At 41.5% G+C, this 16163-nt stretch overlaps 1 protein-coding gene across 4 annotated transcripts in view; it reads left to right on the top strand.

Moving 5' to 3' along the window:
- chek2 (checkpoint kinase 2) overlaps positions 1-16163 on the top strand; it is a 47372-nt gene that overhangs the window by 20640 nt on the left and 10569 nt on the right. For 3 of the 4 annotated variants that reach the window (XM_068054705.1, XM_068054704.1, XM_068054706.1), the window contains 6 exons: positions 2646-2714; positions 2791-2855; positions 3911-4010; positions 12668-12754; positions 14145-14308; positions 15498-15613. In XM_068054705.1, coding sequence (XP_067910806.1) covers positions 2646-2714; positions 2791-2855; positions 3911-4010; positions 12668-12754; positions 14145-14308; positions 15498-15613 — 601 coding nt within the window. Of the gene's footprint in view, positions 1-2645; positions 2715-2790; positions 2856-3910; positions 4011-12667; positions 12755-14144; positions 14309-15143; positions 15268-15497; positions 15614-16163 lie in introns of those variants that run through there. The other variant, XR_010977222.1, reaches the window with a different exon arrangement.

The raw sequence follows: 16163 nt of genomic DNA, 5'->3' as shown, positions 1-16163 counted from the left end.
CTTTTCCAGTCCAGGAGCAAACCGCTTTGAGTTCAAATTCTCTGTGGTAAGTTCAAATTCAAAAAACTCCAACAGCCAGTTAGTCATGTGACTAAACTGGTCTGACCACGTCTGTTTGTGTATTCGGCCATCTTAGCAGTTAACCTGGAATGCTAGCATCTCCACCTTCAACGTCTGGTAATCAAAAGTCCATTGTGGATTAAATTGGAGCGAGGAGTAGCCTCTTTGTCCTTTCCAAGCACTGTCTGTTACTAAACAAATGTCTTTCCAGTCAGGGGCTTGGCAACCCCTTGTAATAGGCCTTCATTTTTTCACAGCAAGAATTTTAAAATTTTATGTCCGTGTGGCAAAATATATGTGCCTCATTCTTGGCAGGTGGGGGCCTGCATGACACTATTTATACTTTTCTTGAGGCAGTGTAATAATCCAGGTGTAATTGGACACAGGTGAGGTTCATCCAAAGGTTCAGCATCTAAATGCGCTGTGATGTGCAACTGAGCCATATGGACTCGAGATACCAGATTTGATTCTGACTTTGTGTACCAAGTTTGTAGCTATCGTCTTGGACAATAATTGGATGATACAGTTAGTGCGAGACTAGTTTTAATAATGCCAGCAGAAATTCCCTGTCTAGCCTTACATATGTAGAATGGCTACTTCAGTGAGTTTGGTTTTGCTAATATTTAACCAGCCAGCTTTTGGAACAGTATTCCATGTGGGGCATGAGTCAGTGCTTTTAAGAAAGAAAGCCCTTCCAGGAAGCCTGGTTTCCATGGTTTTCAATTGAAGAAAGCTGAATAATGATGCATTTGAAATCATTTTTTAAAAAAGCAGCAAGGTGCTTTGTGATTGCAAAAGCAAAATCCCTTTATTTAATCAATGAGAGGTTATTTTACCATGTACAGGGAATGAAGCAGTGCCTGAGTAAATAGTCCCTTTTAAACACCGTCTCAATTTTTAACAGGTATGTGCCTATCAGTATGTAAAAAAAAAACTTAGTTGAATTAAATATCAACAGCAAGGAAATGATGAAAGAGCCTTTCACTAGCAACTTGCTTTAGATTTCGAGCTTCCAAGTTTCGTTTGGAATCCCTCTGATGTAAACAATAAGCCAAACTTTCTGATTTATGCAGCCCTTGGGATTGAAGAATATGCCGTCTTAAAACATGCCAGCCATTCTTCTGAAAAATCACCAGTTTGCTCCTGAAACTGCGCACTGCATACTTTTGAGCGGAATGAATCTTTTGAGTGTTGAATGGAACAAATAATTCATGTGTACCTCCAGTGCCACTTTACTGCAGGAGTGTATTGGCTATTGACTTACTGCCAGTGCAGCCTTCGGTATAACACAACTGTAATACCAGACTATTTGCATGAAGTGAAGCAGCTGATAGTTCATACCATTTCTTTCTTTCATTTGTTTCATGGGATGTGGGTGTTGCCGGCAAGACCAGCATTTGCCCATTCCTAATTGCCTTTGAGATGGTGGTGGTGAGCTGCCTTCTTGAACCATCTGGTGCGGGTACTTCCACAGAACTGTTGGGGAGGGAGTATTAGGATTTTGATCCAGTGACAGTGAAGGAACAGTGATATAGTTCCCAGTCAAGATGGTGTGTGGCTTGGAGGGGAACTTGCAAGTGGTGGCATTCCTACTTGTTGGCTGCCCTTGTCCTGCTAGGTGAAAGAGGTTGTGCGTTTGGAAGGTGCTGTTGAAGGCGGCGTGGTGAGTTGCTGCAGTGCATCTTGTAGATGGTGTACACTGCTGCCACAGTGCGCGGTGGTGGATGGGGTGCCGATCAAGCAGGCTGCTTTGTTCTGGATGGTCGAGCACTTGCCTAGATGAGTGCACCTCCAACACCACTCAAGAAGGGGAGTATTCCATCACGCTCCTAACTTGTGTCTTGTAGATGGTGGACAGGCTTTGGAGAGTCTGGAGGTGGATTACTCGCCACAGAATTCCCAGCCTCTGACCTGCTTTTGCAGTCATAGTATTTATGTGGCTGTTCCAGTTCAGTTTCTGGTCAATGGTGACCCCCCCCAGGATGTTGATAGTGGGCGATTCAGGGATGGTAATGCTGTTGAATGTCAAGGGGAGAGGGTTAAATTCTCTTGTTGGCGATAGTCATTGGCTTGCACTTGTGCAGTGCAAATGTTACTTGCCACTTATCAGCCCAAGCTTGAATGTTGTGCAGGTCTTGCTGCATATGGACATGGACTGCTTCAGTATCTGAGGAATTGTGAATAGTACTGAACTTCGTACAATCATCCCTGCTTCTGACCTTATGTTGGAGGGAAGGTCATTTATGAAGCAGCTGAAGATGGTTGGGCCTAGGACACTACCCCGAGGAACTCCTGCAGCAATGTCCTGGGACTGAGATGATTGACTTCCATAACCACAACCATCCTTCTTTGTGCTAGTTATGAATCCAACCAGTGGAGGGTTTTCCCCCTAATTTCCTTTAACTTCAGTTTGGCTAGGGCTCCTTGATGCCATACTAGGTCAAATGCTGCCTCGATAAGTGATGGATTAAAATCAATTTTCATACTTCTTGATTTCTGGCTAAGCCTTGTACGTGAACCAAATTTGTTAGCATTGAACTATCTTTCTTTATTACAAGTTCCTAACCCGACTCTGTTTTCTGCAGGATCCTGCTTCAAAATGTTCTGCTTCAAATGTTGCAACAGAAATTGAGATTCTAAAGAAATTGGACCATGTAAGTCACAGAAATCAACCACTTTTTTTCTACTGAAATATTACTGTCTGCCTAATCATTTTTCTCTTTCTTAAAGCCTTGCATAATCAAGATTGAGGAGGTGTTTGATTTTGAAGACTCTTTCTACATTGTGCTGGATTTGTAAGTGTTTCACTTCTCTGGCCTTGGAAAATTGATTTTCCTAGTCTGTTCTTTTTATTTGTACTAGCTGAAGTAAAATAACTTGGAGGCCAACATTCCTTTGTTCCAAAGTGGAATGAATTGGAACAAATTCTGATGGTATACATACTGGGCATCTCAATTAAACAAGTTTAGAAAATGTTTAAAAGGGAGTATTTACTCGGGCACTGATTAATTCCCTGTAGATATGTAAGATAACTACCATTGATCTTTGTCGAAGTGGTGGGAGAATTTTAAAATGCGGTCAAAATTGAGATGTAATCCGTATCAGAAAGAATTGATTTTTTAAAATAAAAAATTAAGTGGGGACATTGTGGAGGAAACCAGGTGATGGACTCACTTGAGCATTTCAGACCCTTTTTCCGAGCTGTGAAAGTGTGCTTTTTCCCTATTGAGACTGTTGATCAATGGTCATTTGCTGAAGTTTGTTTTCCTCCGAGGTTGGATTTCTCTCACCAGGACTAACTGGCTTAAAAAAATTGAAGAAACCTGGCTGTTAATGAAAGAGGAGGCATTCAAATAATTTGTCTTTTGAATTAAGGGGCCAGGTATACCTGAGACAGGCTAGCCTATATTAACAGAAAAATACTGATGTGTGCTGTATTCTGAACTAAGGAATTGAGGTTACTGCGTTAACATAAAACATTTGGAGATGTGGTCAGTGCATTTTTGTGGCTACTGCTTTATAAGTTATTTTGCCCAACTCCATTTTACATGTAAAGGGGACTGAATTATACAATGCTTGCTGCAAAATTAGTGTATTAATAATTACAGCTCACTTGAATTTGCCAGTGTGATCGTTCATAACACAATGGTAGTTAAGTCCCATAACCACAATTCCATTTAAGTCGTGTCCTGATTGAAAATGTGGTTGCATACTATTGAATTGTTTCTCTTCTTTGCAATCCTAAATCATATACTGCAATCAGAAATAATTGCAGCATGAGTTAGAGAAATTATCTTGTCATGTTAAGGTACAAAAAATCAATTTGAGTAAGATGTTATCCTTTTTTAAGGATGGAAGGCGGAGAACTTTTTGATCGAGTGGTGCGCTCAAAAGGACTGACAGAACAAACCACCAAACTGCTATTCTATCAGATGCTTCTTGCAGTCCAAGTATGTAGCTGTGATTTCTGTTACATTTTTAAACAACAAGAACGGCTTGTATTTTTATTTTTTGATGAGCAGATAAGCAGCTGAGCTTGATTGCTGATCCTTCCGATTTGTTGCCCATAATCCTAACTATAATTCCTTTCTTCTTCCACCAACTGGCTCCCTATTCTCCAGAAGGTGTTGATTCATGTGGGGTTATAGTTCCCCAGACTTTAGCAACCCAAGTACCCGTTGTTCATTTGTTGATCAGCAGGTACCAACATGCTATTTGACAGGAAGAGGAGCCTGGCACTGAATGTTCCTTTCCTCACTTCACACACAACCATTTCTCAGCAGGAGTCACTGCATGACAATCAGAAGTGGGAGCTCTTGCCATTTCTTCTCTTGCACCCCCCCCCCCCCCCCCCCCACCCCCAACTCCCACCATGCATAGGACAGAGAAGTCCTTATCTTATTGGGAAAGCCCACCTGCACACACAATAAAATAAAAGCAAAATACTGCGGATGCTGGAAATCTGAAATAAAAACAAGAAATACTGGAATCACTCAGCAGGTCTGGCAGCATCTGTGGAAAGAGAAGCAGATGAAGAGTCACTGACCCGAAACGTTAACTCTGCTTCTCTTTCCACAGATGCTGCCAGACCTGCTGAGTGATTCCAGCATTTCTTGTTTTTATTGCACACACAATAAAGCCTTGTGAGACACAAGTTTAAATGAACATTCTTGTATATTATCTCTTCTCTTGCGCTGCTAATGTGAACAGATCTTCCTGTTCAGATGATGCTAATGAAGGACTTAAAGTTTTTACTAACTATTTCCATTGAAATCTTTTGATGCATTGCTGTCTTGCAACACATCTGATGTATTTAGTAACTTTTAGCTACTACTGGTTCAACTTTATTCCTAAATTTAGTCTTGAACCTCAAAAGCATTCTAGCTAGAAGAGAAGCATTTCTAAATACTAGTGAAGTATTCCAAATTCTTTTGCCTCCAGTAGTTTACCTGGTCATATTCATTAGTGTTAGTAAGATAAACGGCAGCAACAAAATGTTAGCGCTCTGAAGTAAGCATGAATTTTAAAATCCCTTTCACAAGTTAATGGCCTAAAATTTGCAGGGGAAAAAGCATGTAAACAATGTGCAAATTGGCCAGCAACTTGTGACAAATAAGAGATAACTTGTAAATTGCCATAAGTTGCTGGCTGGTTTGCATCTCTGCCGGTAGCTTTGTGAAAATAATATCTCACCCATAACCTTCCCGTGATTTTCATGAAGTTATTGCATTTGCATATTAATTGCCCATTAAACTCGCAGCATTAAACTCACTACAAAGTTAAGTCTAGTAATTAGCATTGTATGTACCCTCTTACCAATGATATTTTCTGCTAATCAACCTCTTTTGCCTGGAAAGCGAACAATTTAATGTGTGGAAACTTGCCTTCAGGTTGTGAATTGCTGGAGATTTTAAAAATGTCAATTAAGTTTTTAAAAAAAAAATCTCTTCCCTTCTGTCATTCTCTGTCATTCTGTCTTCTCTCTCTGTCTGATTTGATACTGAATTTGCCCTTGTTCTCAGTCCTCCTTGTTTGTTTTCTCAATCCTTTAATTGCATTGGTTAAGGAGATATAGTGTTTGCCCTATCATTCACCAAGGCCCTACATGCCCTCTAGCCTTTGCTTACAGTGGGCTTCTCAGACAAGCCTGTGTGAATTTGGCATTTACCCATTTATACAGCGCTGAGAACAGAATTTTCTAAACCTCCTGTTCTAGGAGATAGAGGTGGACTAAGAATTAGAAGCATAGGTAGAAAGTAAACCATAGGCTGTGGATTGAATATCACAAGAGTAGGGCTACTGTAATTAATTGTAGTGGTTCCCTTGCTGAGCTCAGCTAACTCTGCACTAAGTGGAATTTGAATCATGTTTATATGGTTCAGTGCTATACTAGACAGTGCATTAAGCCGCTGGGAAGCTTTTCTGTTACTCTTGCCCCCATAACCAAAAAGTAGTCCTGTATGTCTTCCACCAACTACGATTTGATGTTGAGGTTTTACAGGCACCTATTTTAAACCTGAAAAATGACTTCATTACATCTGACTTTTAATGTGTTTGTGCTGTGGTTGTTGAGGCTTAACTTATTCACATCCCATCAGCCTCCTAAAGAATGGTCACTCTGGTGAACTCCATGTGGGAGCACGACTTTGCATTGTCAAAATGCTGCCAAAAGTTCCGAGGGGCCTAGGAAAAAAGCTCAGAAGTCTCAAAAGGTGATAAAACTCTAGTTAAATATCTGGTATTTTAGAACTGTTTATTTTGTTTACTGATTTTTAAAAACTGTCACTTGTTTCTGTTCTGTGTTTGACAGTTTCATGTAATTTATGATTGTATTGAGGATGAGAAAAGGCCATAAGACTCATGTGTCCCTATCACCATCTTTGACTGATTTTAATCCCTATATTCCAAAATTCCCTTCATCACCCCTGCACCCACATCCTGGGAGAGGGGACATAACAGATTTATAGCTATTTCTAGAGTCCCCTGTCAAAAGTCCCAGGAATTCCAACATCTATTGTGTACAATAATTTTCTCTTGCTCTCTGAGTGCTTTGAGCACCTTCTGCAAAAGTCCATTTATTGCTACCTTTAGGGATGGCCAGTCTTGGCTACCTCCTATATAATTTTTCACAGGTCACTTACCCTGTGGGAAAAGTAAAACATCCAGACATCCAACCTCACTTTGGCGGCCCTAGTTTTACCTGTCGCCGTTATCTCAAATGCATTACTTATCTATCTATTTTTATGTTGTCCTTGTCTTGAATAAATACTAGTCAGATCCCTTCTAAGTCTCTCTTTCCAGAAAATACAAACCCAAAGTATGATGTCTGTCTGAATAGCTAAATGCTCTCTGGCTAGAGATCATTCTTGTTGCACTTTATGGCTTCTCCAGAATTAGTGTTCTTCCTGAGGTGGGAAGAGGGAAACAAAGCTGGATGGCATGTTCCTAATGAGGTCTTATCAAAGATTTATATAAGTCTATTATTGTGGGTCCTAGTTTTGCAGTGTATAACCTATGTAACAGAGCCCAGAACGCTATTTGCTATGGTCTTGCCTTCCTGAAACAGTGTTGAAGCTTTTGAGTCACAGTCAGTAATTATTCCCCAGTCTTTCTTCCTCTCTTGTATGCCTGGGTACCAGTTAACGATATTATTCTGTGCATGCCTTAAATATAACTAAGTGCATAACTGCACACTTTTCTACATTGATGGCCACAAACAGTGGGAAGTATTTGGAGCGCTACATAACCTCTACATGCTCCTAAAAGGCAAAAGCTGCACTGTATAGTTAAGCAACCATAATCAACAAATCAAGTAAGAGACATTGAGCCAAAAGCAAAAAACAGAAATCCAGTGGACTGAGACACTAAAAGCAATAAATGGGGTAATAAGATGCAAAAGAATATGAAAGACTTGCAGTTAAACTAACAGTACAAGTTTTCTTAAGCACATTGAGAATACAAGTGATAAAGGAAAATGTTGTTCCATTAATGAAAGGTGCAGATAGACTGCAAGAAAATGGCAGACTTGTTAATGAGTACTTTGTATCTGCTTTCACGGTGGAAGGGACAAACTGCCAATGGTAAAAGAAGTAACTTTGTGAATTTGATGCAAGTAAAATAATGGGGTGTGAAGCAGACAAGTCTTCAGGACTTGATGGTTTTCACCCCACGGTATTGAAAGAAATAGGTGTCGAAGACACGGGTGCATTAGTCATAAATTTGGGAATTGTGCCATTGGATTAGAAAATTACAAATGCCACTCCATGATCTAGGGAAGGAAAAGCAGGTAACTACAGATCTGTCACTAGTATCAGTTGTGGGGAGGTTACTGGAATCCATCAGGGACAGAATGACTGAGCACTTGGAAGTATGAGCTGATCAACAGGCGTTAATGAAAGGTATGTCATGTCTGACTAATTTAGTTGAATTTTTTGTGGAAATCACATGGTGGATAGGATGGGAGGAGGGTGGGGTCCATGGATGTTGTCTATATGGCCTTCCAGAAGACGATGAGAATCGGCACAAGAGGTTGTTGGCAAAAAAACAAAGCACTCAGAATTGGCGCTAACCTTGCCACGTGAGTTGGTAATTAGCTGGCCAGTAGGAGATGGAGAGGAGTGATAAATGGAGTGTACTGTGGTGGGATGTGACGTGATGTCCCCAGGGATCTGAACTGGAGCCACAGCTTTTCATCTTGTAGGTCAATAACATAAAGGAATGGATATACAACTCTAAGGCTGGGATTTTACTAAGCTGTCGACGTCGGGCTCTGTGGCGTGGTGGGGGGAGGGTGGAAGATCATTCCGGGAGTGCCGGGCCCAATCTTGCCAGCGGCAGCGATGCTCCGTGGCGGCTCGCCCCACCCCCCCCCCCCGACTCCTGCGGCTGGGCGACGGGTTACCATATTTAAATTAATTAAATGAATAGATTTAAATAAAATTAAGTGATCTTGCCTTTGGGTTACGATCTTTTGAGCGGCGGCAGGCACTCACGTGCCTTAACTTTCCTGTCCAGGGAAAGCAGGCGTTACCGTGGTGGGGAAGCGGGGAACTTATGATTTTTAGTGCGGTGGGGGAGGGGACGTGGTCAGATTTACATAAGTAGTGTAGGGGATGATGGGAAGGGGTGGCCTCTGCACTTTGTTCAGTTTACGGCAGGGGGAAAGATCAAGTGTGGAAGGTATAAGTGTTTTGGGGAGGGGAAGAGGGCAAATGCTGAATTTAATTGTTATTGGGGGTTGGGAAAGGGGCAATAGGTTTTTAATCGATACATTGGGGGGATGGTATGTCTTAAAAATTTAAATGACCCTGCAGGCGCTGGCTGCCCTTTAGAAAGGGCACCAGCACCTGTGCACAGGCACCTGATGCCATTGCTGGCATCGGAGAGCCTGTATCCTCCATGTGATTTTGGGGGGAGAAGATGGACCATGCGCTACATCGCGGTGGCATGTGGTCCGCACGTACAGGCCGCCATTTCTTTTCGCCTGCACTGCTCCTGGGTGAATAAAATCCAGCCCTAAGTGTGCAGATGATACCAAGTTAGGAGGTATAGTAAGTTGTATGGATGGAATCAGGAAGTTATAAAGGGACACAAAGCAAGTGAAGGAGCAAAACAGTGTTTGATGGAATTTTATTAGGTGCAGAGGTGGGGAGGGGAAGAAAGAGTGAGTTCATTCACTTTGGATCTGCAAGACAAATTGGAATAATACTAGTGCACAGGTAGAGAAAGTAGTCAAAGGGGAATGAAATGTTGGCCTCGTCTTGAGGAGGCTGGAATATAAAGGGGGAGGAAGTTGTGTTTCATTTATACAGAGGGCCTTGATCAGATTCTACCTAGAGTACTGCTTTCAGTTTTGGGCACTGCACTTCAAGAAGGACATATTGGATTGGAGGGCGTGCAGATTCACCAGAATGATAATGGAGCTTAGTTAAATTATTAGTTCAGGTTGCATAAACTTGGTTCATATTTCCTTCAGTTTGGAAGGTTGAGGGATAATCTAATTGGTGTATTTAAAATGATGAAGGGGTTTAGTAAGGTGGATACAAAGATCTGGTGGGGGAAAATCTAGGACAAGGAGTCATAAGCTTAAAATTAGATTTCAGCCATTTAGGTGTGAAATCGGGAAACATTTTCTCACGGTCATGGAAATCTAAAACTTTCACTCTGGATGCTAGATCGATTGAAATCGATAGATTTTTGCTTCAACATCTGGGTAGCAATGCCCCTCCGGATCTTTCTTCCCCCTTCACTTCCCTCTAACCCCACCCCTTCTTCAAATCTTACCCCCTTGCCATGTATTCAGAATAGTCTCTGACCTTCTCTGACTGAACGATCTGTTCTTGGCAAATGCCTCAGCTCGATTTAATTTTGAGCTTAGCATGGCACGGCACTGAGTGGCTCTTCCTTCGCCTCTGCCGCCACACCCACTTCCTAGCCAGTAGTCCTTCCCCACACAGTGGAATCTTTTACCCGTTTCGAGTACTCTCCCTCCACCGAGACCCCTCTTTCTGGCTTCTTGCTCTCTTGATCTTTCCATTGAGAATTGCCGGCATGACATTGGCCATGTCAATTCTCTTCCCCTCACTCATCCTAACATATCTTCAGCTGAACTTGCTGCACTCTGTTCTTATGTTGTCATCAAACCTATTGATGAGTGGTGCTGTTGTTGTCTGGTGAACTGACATCCACTTTGCAGGGGGCTGAATGCTAAATCTCCAACACTTCATCCTATCTCCTCCTGGACCATGACCCTGCTAATGAACATCCAGCCATCATCTCCAGGTCTGTCACTGACCTTATCTCCTCTGGAGATCTTCCCTCCACGGCCTCCAACCTCATAGCCCCTGAACCCTGAACAGCCTGCTTCTACCTCCTTCCCAAGATCCATAAACCAAACTGCCCTGGTAGACCTAACTTTTCAGCCTGTTCCTGCTCCTCTGAACTGTTTTCTTCCTACCTCAACTCTATTTATTTTTCTCCCCTTTTCCAGTCTCTTTCCACCTACATCTGTGACTCTTCTGATGCCGTTACTTTATCAGTTTCCAATTTCCTGGCCCTAACCATCTCCTCTTCACCATGGACATCCAATTCTTCTATGCCTTCATCCCCCACCAGGAAGGTCTGAGGTCTCGTCCATTCTTTCTTGAATGGAGGTCCTACTAGTCCCCATTCACCACCACCCTCCTTTGCTTGGCTGAACGTGTTCTCACGTTGAACAACTACTTTAACTCCACTTACTTCCTCCAAATGCTATGGGAACCTGCCAGTATTTTTGTGGGATATGCAGAACATTCCTTGTTCCAGACCCTCTCCCTTTCCCCCTCCCCCTTTCTCACCTCTTCTTCTGGTACATTGATGACTGTGTATCAGTGCTGTTTCCTGCTATTGCCCTGAACTGGAAAATTTCATCAACTTGTTTCCAATATCTACCCTTCTCAATTTCGCATGGTCCGTTTCTGACTCTTCCCTTCCCTTCTTTTCCTCAACTTTGCCATCAAAGAATATTCACAATTAGCTCCCTGACTCCCACAGCTCCCTTACACCCTACTTCCTGTAAGGACTCCATTCCATTCTCAGTTTCTCCCCCTCCATCGCATCTGTTCCGATGATGCAAAGTTCTATACCAGCACTTCTGATATGTCTTCCTTTTTCCTCAACCGAGGATTCCCTCCCACTGTGGTTGACGGGGCACTCGATTGTGTCGTCCCATTTCCCGCACATCTGCTCTTTCCACTTCCCCTCCCTTCTAGAACCACAATAGAGTTTCCCTTATCCTTGCGTTCCACCCCACCAGCCTCTGTATTCAATGGATCATCCTCCGTCATTTCCGCCGCCTCCAGCATGATGCCACCACCAAACACGCCTTCCCCGCCCTTCCCCTTTCAGCGTTCCAAGGGGACCATTCCCTCTGCAACACCCTAGTCCATTCCGCAATCACCCCCAACTCCCCATCTCCTTCCCATGGCACCTTTCCGTGCAAGTGTAGGGGCAGATGCAACCCTTGTCCTTTTACCTCCTCTCTCCTCACCGTCCATGGCCTCAAACACTCCTAAGTGAAACAGCGATTTACATGTACTTCTTTTAATTTAGTGTACTGTATTCACTGCTCACAATGTGGTCTGCTCTACATTGGAGAGATCAAATGCAGATTGGGTGACTCTTTTGTGGAACATCTCCGTTCAGTCTGCAGGCATGTCCCCGAGCTTCTGGTTGCCTGCAATTTGAGTTCTCTACCTTGCTCTAACACTGACCTCTCTGGAATGCTGCAGGAGGCTAAGGACAATGAAGCACAATGTAAGCTCGAGGAACCGCATCTCGTCTTTTGATAGACACTTTACAACCTTCTGGACTCCGCATTGAGTTCAACAATTTCAGACTATAATCTTTGTCCCTGTTTTGTTTCCTTTTTCTTTGTAAGTCTCATCTTTACTGTGGTTTTTCTTTTGCTTTTGAACTGCAGTTGTTCATTCTACCATTCACACTTCCTTTAGACGCATCTTTTGTTTCTTTACTTTCCTATTACTGCTCCCTTTGGTCCTGCACCACCAACTCTATTGTCATTTAATCGCTCCTGTCTTCCACCTTCCTTTTTGTTCTGTCCCTATGCTCCCCCTTTCGCTTCCTTAACAGCTATTGCATTTCTAACTTTTCCCAGTTGTGATGAAAGGTTATTTATTTGAAACGTTAACTCTGTTTCTTCTCCACAGATGCTGCCAGACCTGCTGAGTATTTCCAGCATTTTCTTTTTTTTTTTATCCAATTACATGTTTACCTTTTAATTCCCTCTGAAGTGCCCTGGCAAATCCCACAGTTAAAGAAAAAGAATAATTGCTACTCGAGAAAAGACCCACTGTCATCTTTGCAGGGCTTCAAGAAACAGGCAATAAATGTGGCTTTGCCAGTTTTGCCCACCTCTTGAGCATATTTTTTTTAAATTGGAGGGCAGTATCACAGGTTGCAATTCAGGAAGGGCTTGCAGACATGGAGCAAAGAACCAGTTAGGACAACAATGTGTAGAGTTGGAGAGGAGGGAATGAATGAATATTAAATAGAAATTTGATATAAAACCAAAGAATTGGAGGAGATTAAATTTTCTTTCTACCTGCAGTATCTTCATGATAATAACATCACACATCGAGATCTCAAACCAGAGAATGTACTGCTCGAGAACAATGAGGAGCACTGCCTCATTAAGGTAAGGATTGTGATGCAGTTTGATGCCATCTGCTGGTAAAATCAAGACTGAATACAACAAGAGTATCTTGGAAATTACAATGAGGTTTGGGGTGGAGGTAAAATGATGCATGGAGCATCTACCAGTGTCCTATATTGCACGTAAAGTATATTACATGGTGAGTATGTGACTATTCTACCTGGCCTTAGCCTTACTTCTGTGTAAAATCCTGTATAGTTAATAACGTTGTATAGTTAACCTGCCATATACTTGCATTTTAAATGACGCCCCACCTCTAAATTGTTGCTCGCCCAAATGGCAATTTTCCCTCCCAAATTCCTTTCTGGTTCTTGAATTTTAAATCTCCTCCTGTATGCACCCAGCTGGCTATCTGATTTTTAAATACCACACCACTCAGCAACCACAACAAAACCCAATGGGAATGCAATGATCCTAACTTGCTCGCTGAACTACATTGTCTCCCAGTCTGGCTACACCTTGAATTTAACATTCTCATCCTTGTGTTCAAATCTCTCTATGGCATTACCCCTCCCTAGCTCTGTATCATCCTCCAATCATGCAGCTCTCAGATCCCTGTACTCCTCCCATTCGGATCTCTTGCACATCCCTGATTTCCCTTGTCCCATCATTAGGAGCTGTGCCTTTAGTTGTCTAGACCCCAAATTCTGGAATACCCTCCCTAAACCTCTCTGTCTATGTCTCTCCTTTAAAACACTCCTTAAAATCCACATCTTTGACCTGCCCGACAATGTCTTTATGTGGCTCAATGTCATATATTGTGTGATACTGCTCCTATGAAGTGCCTTGGGTATTTTTCTATGTTAAAGTCACTATATAAATGCATGCTGCTGTTTTTGCTCTTCCTGGGCGCACTGTCTCCAGAGAAAGTGTCCTGTCAATAAATAAACCTGACAGACCTCAAATTAGATACATTTCTAGGTTTATATGCAGGGGTATATGGTACTCCCAAGCCCTCAATATCTTTGGCTATATCATTACATTTGTCGATTTTAAGCTTTTAACTTTCAGATATCCAAGTGCAAAATAGATATTATAATTGTTAATCTGCATTATTTGCGGTTTGTATTTGAGAAGTTAGGGGAAACTAAATGCTTCCGTGGACTAATAGAGCTATTCCAAAACCTGCCCTATAAATCTTTCATATAATGGATATTGAAACCAGGTTAATGCTGTGTATTTGTGCAAGCTACTATTAAATCTTGATGGCTATATGCAAACTCTGTGTTTATTAAATGCTCACTTCCCCAGTCCCCAGAGAACATGGCACTGCTCAACTGGATTCCTTTGCCTCTCAGATCTTTTTTGTGCAACATTTATTCTATTACAAAATTGAATTGAATTTTTAGAACAACGTCTTTTTTCTTTTAAGATTACAGATTTTGGTCTGTCAAAGATCGTAGGAGAAACTTCACTGATGAAAACATTATGTGGAACACCCACTTATCTAGCTCCGGAGGTGTTGTTGGGTGCTGGAGCAGGCTGGTACTCCAAAGCAGTGGATTGCTGGAGCCTAGGAGTTATACTTTTCATATGGTAAGTCACTTGCCTTGCATGTTATTTGAACAGTGATCTTGTAAAGTGAAGCACAATTATTTATAATTTCCACTTTTACTCTAGATTGAACAGTTACCTTGTAAATGCTTGTGCCTGCTTTTGAAAATGATGCATTATGTTCAGTTTGGGTATTTGCAATGATTTGATGACATGCAGGATTTTCTTGGTTCCTGCTGTTGGAAAGGCTGATGCCCATGATTGCAAGCAAGCCACTATTATACACCCAGTAAGGATGAAATTATTACATTTCTTTGTAGGTTGATTGCAAGTTACTTGTTTCCTTTTAGCAACATAGGAATGTATAGCACCAGAAAAGAGCATTGCTGTCTATTTGGTGGTTCCCAAAGAATCTGAGAAATGTTAGCTGAAATGAGTCCTCATAATTTTCACTGGTGTTTAGGAATAATGTGGGTTTTTTTTGCTTGCCATTTAAGAAACATTAAAAGACTGGCAGCATGTTTGTAGTTTTGAATTGTGTGTGAATCTGAAACTGGCATTGAGAGTTTCTATGCATTGTGATGCACTAGGCATCACGGCTGTGCGGACCAGCAGGTCTTTTCCTGTCAGTCATTTCTCGTATGTTGTATATTTGTACTGTGCAAGTAAGTCCAAATAAGTAATGTTTTCTGCATGTAGTGAGAAAAGAATCTGTGTTTAAAATGCACATAATGCTAACTCTTATTAAATTTTTATAATTTTTTAAAAGGGCACACATCAACCATGCTGATTTTTCTGGCTTCTGAAAGATTTTGTTTCATTAAATAGAGGGCTTCTATAAGCACTATAGTTTTTTTGACTTCTGTTTAAAATGCAGCTACTCCTTGGTCAGTCAGAATGGAGAGGACTACCCTTCCTCTTCCTGGTGGATCATAGAAATTGGCGGATAATCGAGAGTCCATAAAAATTTTGGTCTTGCACATGAGGCGACATTATTCCAGGTACAGGAAGACCAGTATACTTAAAAATAATGTAACATTTCTTGGGTTGAGAGTTTTTTTTTTGTCTCATTGCATAACCATTTAATGTCAAGCTCCTCACGCTGGACATTGTCTTGCGCAAAGCTATATCTTGGAAAAGTTTCTGACAAGCAATTGGGAAAGTGGATAAATGGGGTTCCACTATAGTTACTAAAATAGATAGTGTTTAACTGCACCATTCTGTGTTTCAGCTTGGGTGGGTATCCACCATTTAGTGATCAAATCAAGGATATGGATCTGAGGGATCAAATCATAAAAGGGCATTACAGGTTCATCCCAGAATACTGGGTAAATGTCTCTGAAACAGGCAAGTATGAGGTTCACCTATTTGCAATAAAGGTTAAGGGTTATAACAAGTGGCGCATGATCAGTGCTCAAAGCATAAAAACTGTTGCCCATTTTACCTGAGTTCTTTTACTCTCTTGTTGAGACTACTTAAGGTACAATTAATTTTCCAATTTGTTTCACTCCTATAAGCACTGCATTACTTTTTCCCCCCTTGCTATTTGTGAAAGCCAGAATTTCATTGCAGTGGTGGGTGTTCAAATTGGTACAAAATCTTATGGAAATAAACTGATTGTGGAATGCAACTTATAGTATTCAGCCAAATTGTTACATGGAGGGCTCACCAATTTGTTTAAAGGCAAAAAGTAGGAAAGCAGTGAAAAGTCCATTCTTGAGACAAGTTTATTAGTTTTGCAGGAGTGAGAATTAATTGGAAAACAGCAGTTATTAACTGCAGTTATTAACTGCTGTTTTCCCGCCTAAAATAAAGCTATGTTCCTATAATGGGATCGGCCTTTATAGATGACCAGATTGTTGGAAGCTGAGCAGTTTTAAAAATAAAACTTAAGCCT

The sequence above is a fragment of the Heterodontus francisci genome, chromosome 23 (genome assembly GCF_036365525.1).
Source record: "Heterodontus francisci isolate sHetFra1 chromosome 23, sHetFra1.hap1, whole genome shotgun sequence".
Lineage (NCBI taxonomy): Eukaryota > Metazoa > Chordata > Chondrichthyes > Heterodontiformes > Heterodontidae > Heterodontus > Heterodontus francisci.
Note: the sequence above shows the minus strand (reverse complement) of the source record. Positions and strands in the feature narration are given on the sequence as shown.